The 20,607-nt window shown below is 43.1% G+C and overlaps 1 protein-coding gene across 2 annotated transcripts in view; it reads right to left on the bottom strand.

Annotated features, from left to right (window-relative positions):
• Nucleotides 1-11,883, bottom strand: part of col2a1b (collagen, type II, alpha 1b) — a 40,736-nt gene extending 28,853 nt beyond the window's left edge. Inside the window, exons 1-9 of one of the 2 annotated variants that reach the window (XM_084039164.1) lie at nucleotides 11,549-11,883; nucleotides 8,101-8,310; nucleotides 6,748-6,764; nucleotides 6,241-6,273; nucleotides 5,131-5,163; nucleotides 4,909-4,962; nucleotides 3,490-3,591; nucleotides 2,660-2,737; nucleotides 583-627 (exon numbers count right to left, since the gene is read on the bottom strand). In XM_084039164.1, the coding sequence (XP_083895290.1) occupies nucleotides 583-627; nucleotides 2,660-2,737; nucleotides 3,490-3,591; nucleotides 4,909-4,962; nucleotides 5,131-5,163; nucleotides 6,241-6,273; nucleotides 6,748-6,764; nucleotides 8,101-8,310; nucleotides 11,549-11,639 (663 nt within the window). In that variant the 5' untranslated portion in view covers nucleotides 11,640-11,883. The remainder of the gene's footprint in view (nucleotides 1-582; nucleotides 628-2,659; nucleotides 2,738-3,489; nucleotides 3,592-4,908; nucleotides 4,963-5,130; nucleotides 5,164-6,240; nucleotides 6,274-6,747; nucleotides 6,765-8,100; nucleotides 8,311-11,548) is intronic. The other variant, XM_084039165.1, reaches the window with a different exon arrangement.
• Nucleotides 11,884-20,607: the final 8,724 nt, after the last annotated feature.

Genomic DNA, 20,607 nt, shown 5'->3' with positions numbered 1-20,607 from the left:
AATGTCGAGTCATCTCTTGTGTGTAAGTCTTGTTTGAATCCTATATAAAAGCAGTCAAAGGCGTCCAAGGAGAAAATCTGCCTCTCCAAATGTGGGTTCAGGGTGATTAAACCTTCAAGTTGAGGCACGTCATCTGGCATCGCCTACAACTTAATAGCTTTAAGTCGGGAGGCTGGGAGGGCTCAAAGGGCTACAGGTAGATCTGGGTTTGCGGGCGAGAGCAGAGTGAGGCGGGGTGTAAACCCAGTAGACTCTGTGAAAGGTGACTCGTCAGATGTTCTACAGTTTGCCTGTGTAGGAAAAAGCCCCGCCGCCTGCAGCTCTGAGACTATGTGAGAGTATTCTCCGTGTGTAAACATTGATCTCTGACAGCCTGTGGTGTTTTTGCAAAGTCACTGGTCGTTTTGGGGTCATTACTGTTATTACTCACAGTCAGGGGAAGTAGACAGTGAGGCATGTACACAGCATGGAGCACATTACTATTATGAGATTTAGTCTGTCGGTGGCTGAACGCAGGATCTAGTCTACAGGTGCATGTGGCTTGTGTGTGTGTATGTGGGGGGGCATACAGGATGTACTTACAGGTGATCCGGTGGGGCCAGGTGGTCCTCTGGGACCCATAGGGCCCTGAGGGAGAGAAGAGAGACAGCACAACATCAGGCTAACGACATATAATCACATCCTGCAGCAATACACACTGTTTAACTACACAAACACATAAAAGTGTGTGTGTGTGTTGTGGGGAAAGGACTCATTTTTGTCTATTTGAATTCTGTCAGAAGCTTAAAAAAACAATATCACCTGCTTTGCCCTGAAGCTACACAAAGCTCAACGGCTCCACTTGTCAAATCCATAAATCGTTTGAAATTCCTCGGCTGCATTTGGACTTTCTTTCGCTCTCCGACGTTCTTTTTTTTACTGTCAGTGCCCCCTCCTTCTCACCCTCGGCTCTCTTTCCCACCTGTTGCGTGTCTCTACAGTTGAAAGATTACCGGTGGTAGCTCTGTACAGTGCTGCTTTGAACTCTACGTGACTTCTTTTCCACTTTGACACTGAATGAAAAATAACACAAAACTGAGCTGTTGAGATTTCAGGCATCAAAACAGGAGGCGAGGTCTCCTCGACTAACTTCTCTCTGACTGAATCCTTAATCTGCTCCGTGGGGGCTTCTGGCTGGGGTCACACGCCAAAGTGATTTCTACTTCAGCGTCACGCATCGCTGCTCAAACAAGGGAAAAAATCACATTCTGTGGAGGTGATGAGCCAGATCTCATACGAACATACGCAAAGGAAATCAGCTGTTCGAGGAACAAATGGACTGTAAACGTTGGTGTCAATGAGGCTTCACAAAAAAGTTATTTGGTGGAAAAAAAAAGGCTTGATCCTGATCACTTGTGGCAGCTTTTCCTGTCGGATAAAAACATATTCCTTTCAGTAGGATTGCTTTTACAGACCCGCATTTTAGCGTTGTGGTTGTACTTTATAAAATAAGGGACAGCAGCCAACGGAAATGCCACAGCGCGGCACAGTGGTCCTCAGAAAACGAATGAAAGTCACCTTTCACTGGGTGTGGGACGTCTTTAACCTCAGCCGGTAGAAACTAATCAATGGGGCTCTATATCTTCTGGACTTTCTGAATGTGTATTTGAGGGACAGGCGTGCTTATGCGTGCATACATCTCAGTGGGAGCGTTGTTTGAGGGTTTGGTATGTAGGTGTACGGATATAAGTAGGTCTATAAGGGGTTATAAGCCTAACTGTGATTTAACATCACAGTCTATTCATTCACTGCTCCCCCCCCTCTGTCCCCCAGCAGGCTGGCAAACGCCAAAGTAAACCTGGGCTGGCCTCAAAAGGGCCCAGTATTGTGGTGAGCTCTCAGACAGACATGTGGAAGGACAGTCAGTAGGAGTGAAGCCACACAGACTGCTGCTAGCTGTGGGCATCTGATCCCCCCCCACTTCCTGGCTTCCTCCTCTGGGCTGAGACTGCCAAGCTGCTCTGCGGCTATCTAAGCCAAAATAGCTCCCAGTGTGCTCCTTGCGCCATATCAGGAAAGGTGCCATGCCAAACCCCGGCAGCAGAGGTTTTTCATGGGCTTGATATATAAAGATGATCAATGGCCATCTCCTCGATTTATAAAGTGACCCCACTGTACTCCGTGCAAGGTGTTTGTTTTCCATCAGGACCCAGAACTTTGTAGTTTCTTGTCTTTTTAAAATCTCTTTTTCTCCCAAAACCATAAAGGAGGGGAAGCTACCAATCGCTGAGATGTTTCTTGAATCGTATTCCTCTCGTCCTTGATGGTTTTCAATCCTACATGGGTATCTCCTCTCCAGGTGGTGTGAATGATGTCCATCTTGTCGTTTTCATATTTGACAACCGCGTGACGCTTCTCAGGATCGTGTAAGGAAGTTGTTTCTGCTCCTCCAGAAAGGTAAAAGTGCAGGAGGATTGTGTCAAAGACCATTCAGAAGGGCAGATGCTTGCCAGCGTCGATCTTTAACCCGAGGCCTTCAGGCGGAGAGACATTCTGCCTAATAATTTTTCCTCTCTCCCGACCCCTCCGAGACCGCAGCATCCAGGCAGATACATCGCAGTCGACTGTGAAAAGAACAACAACATAGGAGCGGCAGCAGGTCACATCAGCGCTCGCTCACCATTGGTCCTTGCATCACGCCCATCTGCGCGCCGCCGGCCTTCTCGTCGAAACCGCCAGCCATCTGAGCAGCAAAGTTCTGGAAAAGGCAAAAGAAAAAAGAGATGCATTCATATTTTTTTGTCAAGCTATATGAAGGTTTTTTGTGTGCCTTCTTTATACATTTATGACATCTCAGTCCAGATGTGACTGCAGGGTAAAGCATCTGGTTGGAATATATGAAAGGCCAAATAAATAAAATCTGAACAAGGAGGAATACTTCAGACTGCATCAACTTTAAAATATTGGTTTTAGTCGCTATGATGCAAAATTCAAACATTCACGTCGGGAGCCAAATGCGTGGAGGATGCTGTGTCAGGCAGACGAGAGGATCAGCTTTTAATAGACCGGGAGCAGCAGAGCTTATTATGTGAATCCAGATCCAGACAGAGGAGAGACATGGGGCATGTGAACAGTTTTCATCTCTCCTTCACAAAGAGTCTCCTTGCCCCCCTACCCTCTTCCCCTCCTCAAGTCTACCATCCTTCCACCCCCACAACCCTCAATCCACCTCCTCCCTCCTTTTTCTCTTACAAAGAATGAGAGGCATTCGATCTATTCTCTCTCTCTCTGCATCTACTTGCTGTTGTCTTTCTGCCTCCTCCCAACGCCGGCAATGTCCCACATCTTTTGTGTTCTTGGATTCTCTCCTCGCCCCATTTCTCCATTCTCGATGCTTATTCCACCCGGTCAGAGTGAGCCCATTGTTGGCCCCGCATCAGTGTCCAACCTGTCAGCTCCTACGTCTGCACTGAATGCTAACCGGCCCCCGACTTGTCATGGGATACTTACTCCGCCAAGGCCAGGGGGTCCGTTAGGTCCTGGAGGTCCAGGGGGGCCAGGGTTTCCGGGGGTTCCAGGCTCACCATCTCTGCCGCGGGGACCAGTGTTTCCCTGAAATAGATAATAATAAGAAAATAAAGCTATGACTCTGCAAGCTGTTAAAAAGTAAAATCCATATATAAAATGCGAGGAAGTAAAAAAACAAAAAAAAAAACAATAAATAACAATATATTAACCTAAGTTTTTAAGCTTTTTTAAACGCTTTAATAGTTTTCATAGTTTTTCTGTTGATCAACTCATCGATAAATCTTTTAATAATCATCACTTCACTCAAATATGCAGCTTATATTTAGTTTTTTATTTGATTTTCAAACCATCAACTTTATATGAAATGAACATGTATCATTGAGAAATAATCATCCTGTATTGTTATAATCGTATTACTTTATTTACTTGAAACACACAAAGTCAAATACCACTGACTTTTTAGTATATGATAGTACAGGGAAATGTTAAATAGTCATTTCAAGTCATCATTGATTGATTGGTGCTTTTGAGGCTCTTGTGCCAATAATTGAACTGAGTAGTATTTTAGATAAATCATTACACGGTTGCTGGCAGACGACACACCACCGGACTACGTTTGTCAGAAACCGACAGAATCTTAATGCTCAGTTGAACCTTCTCCAAACAGCACTGATGATCCTTCATGACTGAAGTTTGTCTACTCAAACTGATCCAAACCAGACATTTAAAGGATAAAAAAACCAAAAAAAAAAAGAGCTTTAATACTCACAGCGCCAAGATACAAGGATTGTAGGTAGACTGTGTTGATTTATCAGAGTGAATCAGACTAGCTGGCATACCTCAGCATGTAGTGACAAATTACCCTGCAAGGGGATCCTGAGAAAAGAATGTGCTGAACACCTAAAAGGCTGCTCAGCCTGTGCTAGCCAAAACACAACTCGCTTTGTGCTCAAATCTGCATAAACAAGATAACTACGAGATGTAAACTCCTCGCCTGCAGCCGTGATCACAGTTTTGTTACATAAATGCGTTGATCAAAGCCCCGGCGAGTGCCGGCGACGCGGCGAGTTCCCACACTGACTGACTCGGGGCCTCGGAGAGCAGCAGAGGTTTACATTATGAGTCTCCTACAGTCCCACATCTGTTAAACAACCCAGACGTCGGCGGACCACACCGCCTAATGGAAACGACACATGACTAGTTAGACTGAGCTGCTCAATGAAAGGCCACCATTCTGCAAAGCTGCAAGCTGTAGCAGATACTCCATCCACCCACCTCACCCCCCGGAAGACCTGCAGCGATCCCATTCAATAGGACATACTGTACTTCTTAAAGGAGCCGAGTGCCGGCCTTTTGGTCTGAAAATGACAAGAGAGGAAGTGATTTCTTTTTTCGACTGACCTTTTCTCCCTTATCTCCTCTTGATCCACGGTGTCCTTGCTCTCCTGGTGGGCCCTGGTGAACGGGAGACAGTGAAGCAGTCGGTGACTTCAGGTGTTACCTCAGTGAGCTGAAGAAGCAGCTGTGAACTCTGCTACTGTACTAGCACCTAATTCTCTACACATAAAGCATATTTGCAAAAGCTTTCAAAGGAAATGTAGAAAGGCAGAAATCGGTGCATACCATTGGGCCACCTGGTCCTCTTGGTCCTACAACCTGGAGAAGGAAAGGAAAGAGAATCTTTAAACTTCACTACTGAAGCTGACATTCACCAGATGTATTTGGACACGTGAGGTTTCGAACTCTTTGCACACGGAAGGGAAACATTATCTTTCTTCCATCAGAGCAGAGCCTGTTAACGGCTAATCTCTTCGGGCAAAGCGTTATAAGAAACATACAATAAACAATGCCTTCTTATTTCCTGCCATGAACTCCAATTCCCTGGAAGGGGCAAAGCATTTCCAGGTGCAGCGCTACAGCAGGGAGTTTACTCTTACTCTATGCTGGCCTAGGGGACTCTTTATGGAGGATTGTATGGAGGTCTTATTGTGATTGGCTGTCTTCCTGACGAGTGGGCTAACGGACCTTCCTCCTCTTTCTCTGACTCAACGTTCTTTCTTTCTTAGGCTGGAGGTATAAACGCAAAATTAGATGAATATTTCTCTAAATACTGACAACTATTCACAGCCAGAGATAATACGCTACCAGCAGTGGTGGAATGTAACCAAGCACATCTGAGGTACTTAACTTCATGCTGCTTAATACTTCTACGCCACTACACTTCAGAAGGGAATATCGTACTTTGTACTATCAATACATTTTACACAACGACTGACTTTGCAGATTAAAATTTTCACACACAAATAAATATGATTAATGCATAATTTGACGCACTGGTATAGATTATACTGCCCAACAGTATTTTAAATACTTCAAATTAACACTTACATTAGGAATAATAAGTTAATATTTGGTCAAATTACCTGAAATACTTTTATCTATGATACTCAAAGTATATTTAGCTTATACATACATACTTTTACTCATGTGACTTTTCGATGAGGGACTTTTTTCCTGTTGTGGTGTATTAGTATATTGCTGCTTTTTACTTCAATAAATTATCTGAATACTTTCTCCACCACTGGCTGCCATTAAGGAGTTGTATGTTGTTGAGTTCATGTGAGGTTGAAAAACTTCTACAACAGATTGAAAACTTCAAAACAATTGACAAAGAACGTTTTCAAATGAAAAGAATGTCGAGCTGTGCTCTTATACCGTGTGGCGTCAACTTACATCGGTAATGTCTCCTGGTTCACCTTTCTGGCCCTGATGTTGGAAAAAATAAAGCATAAAAACAGCAATTTGGATCAGAAACTACAATTATATTTTCAAATCTTTTTCAGCTACCTGACATTCCTCACACATGTTGTTACCCTGCCCCTAAGAGATTATATGGAAAGTGCATCCGGAACTTATCAACAGCATATAGTTGAAAATGAGTTTCCCCTACAGTATCATTACACACATAAATATGGCACACAGTGTCGAGGAGGATATCTATTACTATTGGCAAAGCTCTTTCACATCAAAGTCTCCTCTAAATCAATAAATGTCAGGGAAGTCCTGCAGCGGTATGAGTCTGGGATAGTTTCAGATTTAATTGCAAGTGCTGGAGAACTTCCTTTCTATCTCTCTCTCTCTCTCAAACACAAACACACACACAAACACACACACAGCATCTTGTTCACACAGACATATCCACACACACAGAGAGCATCTTAATATCCGACAGGGTCTCACCTTAGCTCCAGGGGCTCCTGTTATGTGGTCAAGTGGATTAGAGGGGACAAACAGATCACAGTTAGTGAACAGATCACACACAGAAACAACACATGAGGGCAACACCAACCCCAGAAAGTCTGCCTGCTCTTAGCCGATTGTACTTTCCTAGATTAAACGACTCTAAACGACCACAACCAAATCATATTTGTGGCCCCCAAAGAGCCCATCAGGATTGAAACAGTGTTGGTTGAATCGCCATCTTAAGCACTTGAAGCAGAAGCAAAGCAGCTGCGGGTTAAAGGGAATGGTAGGAAGCAAAAATAATAGGCCATTTTCAGAACATTAAATCTGATGTAGGCCATTCTAATGAGCATTGTTAAGTAGCAATAATGATAAATTATGAGTTTGCATTTTTTCTTTAGGTGGGGCTGGGTATCACTGAGAATAATTTTAGATTATTATTACCTACTTTAAACTATTGATACCTTACTTTTAGGGGAAAAAATGTATACAAAACACTATTTTAACGTAACAAAAGAAGCCAAATTTCTGAAGTTAAATATTCAAGAAGAATTCAAGAAGCTGTCCAAGCCTTTTGCCTCCATAAAATGGGCAAAAATAAAAAAAAATGTAGATTTCAATAACTATAAAGTCACAAAATAAGTTAACAAGATCATGAATTTAGCAGATGTTCAATGCTATGTGAAAAAATTATGTTGTACGTGTTACATACTTCTTAATAAGCACTAAATTGTTGCCTTTAATGGAAGATAAGCATTTCATAAAGCATTTGAATCCACAAGCATGCATTGCAAACAGCGACACTTCTGATTTCCTGTATGCTCCTCAACTGTTTGCGTTTCCATAGCTGACCCTGTTTATCAGGAGAAGATGGCAGCTTGAAACGTGGTGAATAGCTCTTTCAGTAGAGTGTCACCGTTTTTCTTGCCATCAGATCTGCAGAAATCCTCCGAGAGGATACAGAGTAGAAATGTGAAGCCGTGTCTGCTTGACTGAGGTATTTCCTTAATGACTCCCACATGTTCACATCATACTCGAGAAGGGGAGAGTATTCAAACAAGATGGGGGCCAAGGTGAGCCAGCTATGGAAAAATGACGTTGAGGTAGCATTTCACTGAAATCTGCTCAGATGTGTCACTGTTGCCCTTCATTTCTTATCATTTGTTTGCTTTGGGGATAGAAAACTGTATTCAAATCAAAGGTATAGCGTAGGCCTAATTGATTCCATTATTCCGTTAACGGCCAACCTTTGATTAATACCAACTGTCGGTTAGTTTTCTCCCCAGAATAAACAACATGATCTCGTAGAGTAATTTATTTATGAGAGGTGTGAGATAAATAAATTACGACCAATGGGTGGAGACTGCTCAGCGGCACAGATGGGGCAACACTCTCCGAATGGGATTTCGGGTTTGGGGCAGTCTTTTAGCTCCTCGCAGACAATTTCATCGCACAGGACGCTTCCGGTGTCACACACACAGATGCGACAAGGCTCTGGTTTCCAGACGTCCTTGTCGCTATAGCGCTGTCCGTCTTGTATACAGCTAGAAACATCCTCCTCTGTGTGTGAGGTCATGGTGGAGGACAAACACAGGTAGATAGTGGGAGGGAAAAAGGAGATTATGCATCAGATATGAAAAGCAGTCTTATTATAAACAACATTGCTTGTATTTACTGTAAGTTATAGCATGTCTTTCAGATATAAAACAAAGAAATGTGTAAAACGTTGACATTCAATTGAGCTGGTTATGATAAATGTTTCCTTCAGTGGCAACAAAGAGACTTGAAGTCTGATCATCACCTTCATCATGGACAAATATTTTACTATAAAAACATCCTTTGGGGTGTCACAGTCTACATTAGGGCTTAAAATAACAATTACATTCATTATATCTGCCATATATCTTCTTGATTAATAGTTCTGTTTTTGAAGTGTCAGCAAATATAGTGCCAAATACCCCTTATTATATCTTGCAGCACAAGGTGTTGTAAAATCCCAGGTATATTCAGTTTACAGGGAAAATATCACATTTGAGAAGCTAGAACCAGCAAACGTTTGACGCTTTTGCTTAACAATAACTGTAAGAATGAATTGATTATCAAAATAGTTGCTGATTAATGTTTCCATAATTGACTAATCAACTAAATGTTGTAGCCCTTGTTTGCAAGCCACCCCTATTTTCTGTACAGTTTCTGTCTCCCAATCAACTACACACTATTGAATAAAGGCTAAAAATATCTTGTGCCATCTGTGCCATTTATCAATAACCAACTCTGAGTCGAGTTATTGAATAATCACACCAACAACCTCTGAAACGGCCACTGGGTGGCAGTGTAACATCACAGAATCACAGCAGTAAGACCTGCAGGAAACCTCCAAGAACTTCACAGGAGCTGGAGACCATGTGCCTAAATTCCTCCCCAAGTTAAATATAGGGCTAGTTTACATTGCAGGAGACACCCTCAACAGACTTTGCATTCAGTAAATGAAACATGTTTGCTTTTTTTTTTCAGACCACAGCTTGAGACAACATAGCTGAACGTGGTGGAGGTGGGGCATGTTACAATACAGGTACTGTACTTGATCTAAATGACACCACTCAGGTAGTCTGACAATGGACTCAGTAATTAGCCATATCCCTGTTCATTTTCCAGTCTGAAGGCTTCCTAAAAAGTCAACAGAAGGCCAAACGGTTGCTCAAAGAAATGCTCTGATTAGAGCCACTGAACCTTCCCTGAGGGGTGAATGTGGTCAACCCACCAAAATAAAAGCTTCAGGGTTCGACCTGCTGAGAGTGTGAGAGGAGAAGGAGCAAGTACAGTAGCTATATTTACCTTTGAGCACTGCTTAAATCTAGGTAACCTGACGGACCTCAGCCACCAATGAATGAGGTCTTTCTGGAACCGGACAGAGTGGGCAATTCACAAACGATTGCCTTGTATAAACATGGGGCACATTTTAAACCCCATCTGGAAGCCATAGCTGTGTCAGATGCCAATTCAAACACGCCAGAGAAAAAAAAAAAAAAGGTCTGTTTTCATGCACATACCTTGCACGTTTTTACGGGCCTGGGTACGCTGTCAAAAGACTGCACCTGTCCTCTCATTGGCCCAAATATGAAAGATTATCCTGATATCCTGGGACAAGGGCTCCTCTGTATACTGCACAGTTGAGAGAGAAAAGCTGGCTTTTCGTCACTGAGGATCATTTCTAAGTCTCCTCTCCCATATGTTGGCAGCCATGCTGTTTTCCAGGGTAAAACGAACGATGAAAAATTTTAAAGTGAACCCAGGTGTACTTCGAGGACGGCAAAGTCAACTCGGGTTTTCACCATATTTTTCACTGTAACTTCCTGAAATCCCTTCTACTGCCCCATCTGATTAACTTTATGGGGTCCTCCGCATGAACGCTCGGTCAGTGGCCACAAAATTGAGACCTAAGAGTCTGACCCTTGTCCCATCTCAGTGACTTTGGGCCATTGAGCCCCTGCTGTGCTGAGGTCACAATCGGACCTCTTTACCACTTCAGCGTCTCCCAGATACATTTCTGCCTCCAGTTAACGCTGAGGAAAGAAGGGCATTATATCCAGAGGGACTCTGAAAGGGTAACCTGAGACCTGCAATGGCTTTGGGTATTTTCCCTTTTTTTCTCCTGCTCTCTTCTTGGAAAAAATACACATTTTCTTTGCTTTAAAAATGTGACATTTTTTTCATTCTGGGAATAACGTTCCTCATATTTCTTTTCCGATCACCTATCTCCTGGCCCTTGGCTCCGTTTCTCTCTGGGCTGACTGTCACAGCTTATGGGTAATCTATTTTGCAGATGGAAATCCTGAAATCATATGGAACATTATTTCTGGCTCCAATCTGCTGGCAAACCTTCACTTTCAAGTGTCCCTTGTGGATACTAAAATCAATAATGATGAGGAATAACCCCGCTCCAGTTTTCTTAAAAAAAACTGAGACAGTAGAACGTCTGCAGGTAAGAAGAATGATTTAATGACTATTAGATTCTTAATGGAGATAATATTCAAATAAACACTTTATATTGAACTTTCGGTTCATTAGTCCACCTTTCGGCCCCAACAAGCCAGGATTCGCCTGGATGCCCTCTGACAGCAATGGAATGTGAACACTTTACCAAAGGCCCTTGAGCCTGACCACCTTTCACTTTTTGCCCATCCCCTCCCCCTCCCCCCCACCACATTAAGTGAATCTGCAGCTAAATGGAGAGCCTGTCAAGGCCGCGGAAGCACCCGCAGGTGTCTGGCTGCTAAACTTAAGAAAGAAGGGGTAGTTGGGGTAACTCACTCTGCTGTAGGGGATCAACATCAGAATCTTTATGATCTCCCCCTCTCCATAATGTACATTCCAGTGAGAATAAACCACTACTGTAACAACAGATAAATAACCCCATAAGAGCAAAAAACAAACATCTCCTGCGTTATTTTTGCGCAACTCGGCACATCTCTCCATCCATATTACTTTTACGCACGTCTACAACTCTGTGAAGTTGCGCTTTATCACACCTGGCAGGTACAGTGAGATCAGCGCTCTTGGTTCACAGACGGTCCACAACTACCATCAATCACATAACGTTGCATGCAACAGAGTATATCCAGACAATCGTGAACTTTCTGTGCGTAAAAAGATGCGAGAAGAAATGTCTCCAAGCTCTAACACAAGCTCAGGTGCTTTGCTTAGAAATAAACCTGTTGCAGAAGAATATGCACCTTGTGACAGCCTTAGCTTTTTTTCTTCGTCATACATCTGTCATTGAAATAAAACGATCACTTACGGTCATCCTCTTGACATCTTACAACGGCTAATAGACAGGCTTGCGTTGCTACGAGTAGCAGTACAGTCCTGGAATCCATAAAGCTGAACATGTCTAAATATTAGACATGCAGGGCCCGTGAGGGGGAAAAGGAAAAAGGTGCGAAGATATCGCAGGTCGTCTCTCAGTATTTAGTGTGTGTCCCCTGTTACAAAAGCTGAACCGTTCGACATTCACAAGTTCCCAAAAAAAAAACAAATAGTGGGGGGAATCCAGCGGCAGGACCCGGACCTGCAGCAGAAAATCAGCACCGACCGCTTCGGGCCAGACGCTGTAGTTTTATGTCCCCGTTGCCTTCAATGAATCTTCGTATATTCCCAAATATCAGTCCGGCCCCTTACCCCCCGTCGGTCTGAAATCTGAGCCCCGTTTCCCTCCCATTCTGTCTCCCAGGTTCCATTATCCCAGTCCCAGACCACTCCTTTCTCCACGTGCTGCTACTGATCCCAAAAACCCCTGAAACTCCCCCCTGACTCCGGTGCCATCCCCCTTCTCTCCCCCGCCTGGTTCATTCACAGCATGTCAGAATCACTTCGTTAAGCTAATTGAAGGCGCTTCTTCATTTCATTTCATAAAAAAAAAAAAAAAGAAGAAGAAAATGTTGCCTGTTGAATTATATTTAAGTTAGCTGTGGGTTGGCCAGGCAACTCCAAGGCAACTCCATCTGACTGTTCTTAGGATGTGGAGATTCAATACAATGCAAACATGACACTGATTACCATAAAAGAGACATTATGATGAGCAAACAGTCTATAAAATGTTGAAATGATTATAAGGGGGAGATCCAAGGAAGGTCCAAGTCGATATTAATAAATGTTGAGGGCATTCTTTTAATATGACTACACACCTAATGGTCCATGAAGTTATGGCGGTTACTGTTATTATATGTGGTGTAATATTGAGCCGTAAGCCACAAGAGTTTATGACATTCTGCACGATGGAGTTTGGAGTCATTTTATTAATCAAATGCAAATTAATCTGCAACTTTTTTGACAGTTGATAAGTGTTTTGGTCATTTGTTCAGAAAAGCTAACACATTTTAGCTGCTTCCATCCATAGATGGTATATAAGAAGTGGACGTAGTTGTCATGACGTCACTTTACGGACGATTGGTTCATAGTTATGAAGCCTTGAGTTCACCATTTCGATGGAAAGTTGAAATGTGATCTAATGCCGGGTACAGTGGCACTGCTGAGAGGACTGTGGGGAAAAGAAGGGATGATTCTGGTGGAGGTCAATGGACTGCAGCATGCAGACTGTCACACGACGCAGACCATATTATCACCTTTTCCTAACGTGGTGAGATGGACGCTGATGAAAGCTGATAATGTTGAGGGGATCATGGAATCGTCAGTCAAAGCTCTACATGTGAGAACTTCTTCTTCTTCTCTGTGACCTTCCGAGACTCGGCTTTGTCACATTTTCTCTCAGTGTCATCTTCAAGAGGCTGACTGTGTCTCTTATTGTCTGTTTTTCACCCGTCACCGTGGCAACTAGGTTGTGTTATGGCTCAGGTGTCAGATTGGATTTGCCTCTGTGATCGAAAAATCAGTGTGTGGCGTCAGTGTGAGAAACTTTAACTTCTAACGTGCTATGTTTGACCCGTGCTCATCTTGTTTTAATGGAAATGAAACAATAGATTGTGGAAAAAACTCGAGGAAGATGGATATTGTTTGTTTAACAGCAGGTTATCACTGATGGGTGTGTTTAATAATCCAGTTTGATACATTTTTGGGATTAAAAAACAGTGAGCAACAGTGATTTGGGGGATTATTTAGGAGAGGGACTTTTATTTTGATAGCCGGTACCTCTAAAACAAGTGTTTTTAGAAAGGCAGCCTCGCTACTCATGCTCAGGTGTAGTAGCATCAAAGAATATGCCCATGCAGCTTGTTAAAGGTACTTTATGGACTGTCTGGTATTAATACTGCGACCATAATCCCGGCTGTGCTATCATAACACAACTTGTCAGGCTCTATTGCAGCTTTAAGTACACTGAGTAGTTAGTCTCCACCATTGATCATCATTCTCCTGGTTGAACACTTCCTCTAAATGCCATAGAGCAGCAACACACTATTCTATATTCTCTGTATGATAATCTCCAGGACCACTTCTGTCCACCCTGCAGCTACAACTCTATATATACATGTTCAGGGACAGTTTGGTTGCATCACCGATGCAGGGTCCTTTTCGGCAGGTTGTGACCTGTGAGCTTTGACCTTCGACCCCCCCCCCCTCACGCTTTATTGGAAACGGGAGCAGCTGGTGCATCCTGAGTGTGCAGCATTAGCGCTATTCTCTACCGCTCGGCTGTCTAAGGAGAACTGTGGTTGTGTGGCGGGTCAGAGAATCCCAAATGCATGTTAGTTTGTTTTGTGAGAGCCATTTATTGAGTCCAGGTTCAAGATGAGTAACGGCTAATTGCTATTCAGTGGAATGACCTGTTATAAACGCCTGCACACTAATCGCTAATCACTGACACTTGCAGGTAGGCGTCGCAAGTTTCTGCATAAGAGCAAAAGTGGCGGAATAGAAAAAACAATTTGACTTGTATGCGTTCAAATGTGGTCCAAAGTGAAACTGAGTCACGTTTCATCCGATTATAAAAACCATGTCTTACATCATTGTCCCTCAGAGTTTTGTTTCCCATGTAAGCCCTACTACATGAGACGTGTTCACCTTGTCATTTTGCATAGTTTCAGACATTTCCAACATGTCTGACTATGTTTAATGAAGTTCCATGCAAGTTATAATTGTTTTCCTTGTGTGATCTTGTGACGTGCCCATAAACCCTGTGCAACCCTCGGATCAAAGACCTTGGATCACTGAACTACCAATTATCTATTTATAGGCAGAAGACCTAAAATCAGCTTCCTTATTGCTGGTAGAAACAGGCAGTGTGGCTAAATCAGCTGCTGCTTTGTGGACTGAAAATGCTCTCAGTGCATGAATGTGGGAGATGATGTGAGGTTTTGTGCTGTATGTGTGTATGATCTCTTTCAGTAAGCCTTGTGAAGACAAACCCTTTGAAGACTTTCAGAAATGACGCCCCGCGTCCACGAGAAGATACTTTGTGCTGCTCAGCTCCGTGTCTGTGAGAGTGCACGTATGGTTTAAGTATTAAGAATCTCTGTCAATGACTCAAGACAAGACCGTGCTTTGTTTCAGACCTGCAAACCTCAATTATGTCTGGAAAGGAGACGGACTGCAGCATCCTGTGGCCAGATTTTGATTACTTCTTCAAAGCTCCCCTGTGCTGAATTGACAGACATGTCCCCCTCCAACAGGGTGAGGGGTTAGGGGTCCCAGATGCATCAGAAAGTATGAGAAAATATACCCTGGCACTTGAGGTATCAAGTTATGTTTGTCATGCAAGCACCCGAGCTCCGGAGATTCATAATTACTTCTGCCAACATGAGGACTTTATAACAACTTCAGCATATAATTTAGGATATTTTACAAGGACACATTGCATACATATATTTCTTTAATGAACACTCATCATCATAACTAGCGAGAGGCTAGTAAGTGAAATATTTTGTCTGTGAATTTATGTTATTGGTGACAAGTTACAGCTGCAGGAAGTTCGGTCTGCTGTGTCTCTTACAATTCACGCTGTGGACCGTTAAAAGAGGCAGGAAGTGATGGGAAGAGTCAGTGAATATACGTCTGAAGTTGTTTAGGAATTAGGCCGGCTGGAAAGATAATCAGAGAGAGAGAGAGGAGAGAGAGAGAGAGAGAGAGGTGTTGCAAAAAAATAGAAAATAAAGGGAGAGAGTGCGAGGTAAGGTGGGTGGGAATGATGGAATGCATGAGTGAGGGAGGGGACAGCTGAAAGGGGAGGAGAGGGTGGGACGCCCAGAGTGGGACGGAGATTGAAGATGGAGAGAGAGGGAGGGAGGGAGGAGAGAGAGGGAGGGAGGGAGGGAGAGAGAGGTGCACGCAGCAGGAGAGCTTTAACTGAGGCCATGTGAGAGTGCTACTGAAATAACAAAAGCTATGACGTCACCAGCTGGGCTGGCTGTGAAAGAAGGCCCTGTCAGAACCACCTATAGCCATAATAGCATTACTTCCAATTGCCTGGTTTCTACTGCGGGGCCAAATGGGAATCGCCAGAATTTATTTCCCACATTCTGTCGTCCAGCATTCCCCGAATATTACTCCTGTTAAACATCAAGGCAGGGAATATTCTGCATCGTAGAAAAATCACATGAAAAGCTCCAAACCTGTCTTACTCAGTCCTGAATAAAACTTTAAAAGCAGGTCACACAAATATATGGTTTCATTCAGAGCTGAAAGGATTCACTCAGAATTTTTTCTGAAACTATTTAAAGCAAAAATGCCAAACCATTTACACCTTGGAGCCTCTCATAATCTGCTTTTATACATACCTGCATATCTTCAGTTTTTTTGGAGAACAATTTGAAGATGTCACCTTGGACTCTTGGACACCTGGGAGAGTTATTTTCCACTATTTTCTGTGCCTTTATAGGATTAAACAAGGAATATTAATTGTACTTTCAGGTGTAGCAGTAGCTTCTTTTTTAAACAGCTGGGCTCTGTAAGCTTTAGCAAACATTACTGAAACAGCGCAGTTGTTGGGACTATTTTCAGCTGTGGATTCAGTGTATTTACAGCAGTAGGATGGTGGTTTTTTGGGATTGACTCAAATGAAACTACAGTGTTCATCATAATGAAAGAAAATGTCACCCAACAGTGTGACTCATGTAATGGCACAAATGAATAAAAGCAGGCTTCCAGAAAACCCTGTGGAGTATGATTGGAATATCACCGCATAACACATATCCTCAACACTTTAAATCATCCCCTTCTGTTGGACGTTTATTTTTTTTTACGACGCAAATTACATCATGTCTAAATGAGCCAGCACCCCCTGAATTAGCGGCAATAAAATCTGTTCATATGAGCTTAGTTGTTTATTGATGGAGCATGAAAAAGAGACTGGGAACCAGCAGTCTTGTAGTTTTCCAGCTTGGCTAAATAAACTGAATCCAGAAAATAAACTGGTCTATTGATGCCAAGCATCAAGCAGTGACTTAAAGCCCAACGGGTTAATTATATTTGTAAGCAGCGATGGTTTCGCTGTGTGTTCTTTGTGTTTTCCTGTTTTGCACAGGATGTTGAAATCCTTCTTTCTCTGTGATACAGATATTACCATGTATCTCCCCCAAATCATGTGAATACAGACATCTATGCATGTGTGTTTGAGTGTACCTGATCACTCAGAGTGAGAGACACCCATCTGTCTGGCCCAGAGCACATCAGTCAACAACAGAGCCTGAATCCTGTTTGCATAAGTCAGTGACGGTCTCGCACAAAGCCCACTATTTGAATTAACAGCACTTGACACCAAAGTGTGACGTTACAGTAAAAACTCCTTCTACCTGATTTACTGGAGGGAAGAAATATATTTCAAAAGAAAGCGGACAGGTTGACCACATGATCGGTGCAGATGAGTTCCAAAGACAAAGTCAGAATATGGGAGGAAAATCGAGGACAGCAGCAGAATGTGGCAGCTAATGTGGAAAACTCTTCAAGAAGTCGGGGGTGGGGAGCGCTCTGAAATAGTCCAAATCTCTGGAAGAGCTTGGCTTCAGTGGTCCGGGCATGTGTTTTGTGAGAGAGAGAGGAGCGATGATGATGAGGGAGAACGGTGCGGATGGGGAGGGGGCAGTGGAAACTTCATGAGTGTCTGTGAATGCTGACGTACACATTACTGAACTGCTTCACATATTTTCAAAAGTAGTATGAAGTATTTTTGAAGTAAAGTGCCGAATAATACCTCCAAGAACTGATGATGAAATAATGCGCATTCTCATAAAGAGAAGTAGTCACCGTGGGGCTTCTGTGTGTCTGGAAGCAAGCGAACGCTGACAGACGTTAGAAACACCTCAGGTATGAGAGAAAAATATAGTTTCAACTGAAAGAGAAACTTTGATTCATGTTTTTCTCTTCTTTTTTCTTCTTCAGCGCCACTTGTTTTTCTTTCTCCTCGCTCCCTTTCTTGGTTTCTCTGAACGTGTCTGGTTTGTCTATCAGTGTGACCAGTGTTCCCACCTCTCGATCGGGCCCAGCTTCGGGATATGGAAAAGGTTTTTCTTTCTCTGCAGGACGTTCAGGTTTCCGGCTAGCTGTTTGTGATACTTCACACACATTGTTGATACCATCGGCCAAAGATAACCGACATGCTCAAGGCATTTAATGAATGCTTTTTTCAAATTTCTTTTAAGGCATTTCATTGGAAAGTCTACAGTAAATACTTACTGGTTATCACATTTAAAAACAGCTTTTGTGGATGATGTGTTTAGGGACCAATATGGTGGATGGTATTTGAAGACATGGTGCAAGACGAGACAGTTTAGTGCCCATTAAGACAAGTCACCCGTGCGTCAACCCCTCACCTCTTCTCTCCACGGCCTCTTTCCAACAGCATCCATCCGAGGAGCTTCAGCTGAACTGTAAACCTGCTTCCTTTCTCGTTCTGCTTGTCCTTCATCCTGGCTGCCAAATGTTCTATTCATATAAATACAGATGATCACGTGTTTGACACTATTAAAGTCAAAAAGTGATTTTCCATCCACCTGTTTTTATGCACATTTTCTCAAACACCTGTGGAGACACCAGACATTCTTGCCTGAGGTAGAAAAGTCGGTGTATCAATCGCATATCTATCTATTAGTATCAGCAAGTATTTATTTAATTCACCCTCCCTGTTCTTTTCAAATTAAACCTCAAAAGCACAACTAAACAAATCCTTGTCCAATGTTCCTGGACACATCACCTCTTTCAGGGAATGCTCACTGATTGTGCCATTGAGCATATAGGATTTCAGGCTAATCAAGGACAGCTGTGCCAAGATGCATTATTCCCTTTATAAAAGGCCAAACAAACAATCAGTGCATAGACAGCGTGGAGAAGGGCGCGGCAAACTACAAACCTTCTAGATCCATGTGGGAGTGATTCACTCGCTCTGATTCAAAAAGATTCTGGCAGCAAATATATATTGTCCTTGTGTATGTTTTCTTTTCTTGGGGGAACAAATAGCTTCTTACCATTTAGCTCTTCAAGTGTTGTCCGACTACCACTTTCCTCCAGATGACATTTCAACGTGGCAGTCCAACACATCAACAGCATGTCCTGGTTGATATGCATCTCATAATCGATGGTTATGACACTGGAGGCCATATGTGTGACCCTCCTGTATTGCGGGGGTCTCTGTGCCCCGTACGTATGGAGCTCATTTCCTGCAGTAGATCAGTGTACGTTGGGCACATGAATAGCCCTATTTGTTTAAGCTGAGTGGTCCTGTGGATGAAACCAGCTGGTGAGATCTTCAAGTTGGTGAGAAGAGAGGTTTGACATGAGTAGGAGCTATTTGTTCGTTGTTCAGCCCAAGAAACACTCAATTATGTCAAAATATTTAGTGAAATATAACTAATTTAAAACCTCTTTTTGTAGGATCTGAACATTTTTATAGTCTCTCATTTGTGGTGTTGCTCCAAGAGATGCAAGTAGTTGTGTGAAGACTGAAAATGAAGAGAGAAGTTAAAACCTGGCCTACTCTCACAGCTCTGTGCACCTGCAGAAATACAAACGTTGTTGCAGACAGCACCTCCCAATTCTGTCATTAAAAAAAGGTTTCAGACACTTTTAAGTACCTCATCCTAAGCATGATGGGGCCTGTAGTCCTATTGTCTGAAGTTCAGTGTCCAGGTAGAAACAGTGGCAGCTGAACTTAGCAGTTTGTTGACGCTACCTTTCACCTGCAGACAGCATTCTTGCCCCCAGGAAGCCCCTGGAGAAACCAGACCCTCATTTGTTTTGGGCAACAGCTGCATTATCAGACATGTGCACGCTGGGCTCCCCTGACCGATGATGCACCTCCACACCTTTTGTCAGGTTGCAGTGATAACCTTTTGACAGGGTCACTCAAAGAAGGTCAGGATCAGGGAAACACGTAGGCAACACCGCGGAGTCTCCATACCTCCTTTCTCTTTTGTGTGGATCAGATTGGTGCTGGATGTCTTTCTAAAGCTGCCAATTATGGTAATGAAAAAGACAAAAAATATCAAAGTGAGACCACCACCACTTTATCCAGATAATGACCCATCAACTGCTAGGAAGTCCCAGAGACCCCAGCTTTAACTTACCACACCTACATTTGGTAATAATTACAAGGCCGTCATCACATTAATTGGTGTCGAGTTGCAGGGATCATACAGTATACTAGCATACACAGATTCAGACGGTAGTCCCACCCTCTCTCTCTCTTCATCTGTCTCACACACTCAACCAGTTGCAATCTCACACACACACACACACACACACACACACACACACACACACACACACACACACACACACACACACACACACACACACACACACACACACATATAGTGTATAAATGGCCACTTTCTTTGCAGAGTTCACCCAACTCTTGAACAACTATTTGAACAGGGGGGACCTATAAAAAGCTCCACAGCCACTGGTACACCAGCCTTTGCATGAGGCAAGTATTCTTGTATATTTTGATAATAGGGTAATGCAACAGAGCCTACAGTAGGTCGGGTAATCCACCAATCACACAGTTTCCTTTCAAGTGGGGTAATAGTGGGTTTAAGGCACGCCAGCGCTTCAGACGACAGACATTTGACCAAAAACATACCATTAAGTCAAAGAGTGCCTGTTTTCGATCCTTGAAGTCACAATTCCGGGGGTGTGCATTCGGTCTATGCTAGTCATTCAGCGCCCTGTTAAATGGGACGGTTGTGGAGACAACTTGGCTTGTGGTGCAATCATGTACATGCCAACTCTACTTGAGGGAAAAAAAAGGGAATTTTAAAATCATATGACTGAAGTAAAGCTCAAATAGAGACGGTAGAATGTGAGCATTAATGGAATAATTTAACCCGTATTTGCTTTCTCGCAGAGGACTGAGAGGACTGGCATGTTCACATGATTAATATAAAGCCACCGCCAGCAGCTGGTTTGCTTAAC

This window comes from Eutrigla gurnardus, assembly GCF_963514095.1.
Source record: "Eutrigla gurnardus genome assembly, chromosome: 2".
In the NCBI taxonomy this organism is placed as follows: Eukaryota; Metazoa; Chordata; class Actinopteri; order Perciformes; family Triglidae; genus Eutrigla; species Eutrigla gurnardus.
Note: the sequence above shows the minus strand (reverse complement) of the source record. Positions and strands in the feature narration are given on the sequence as shown.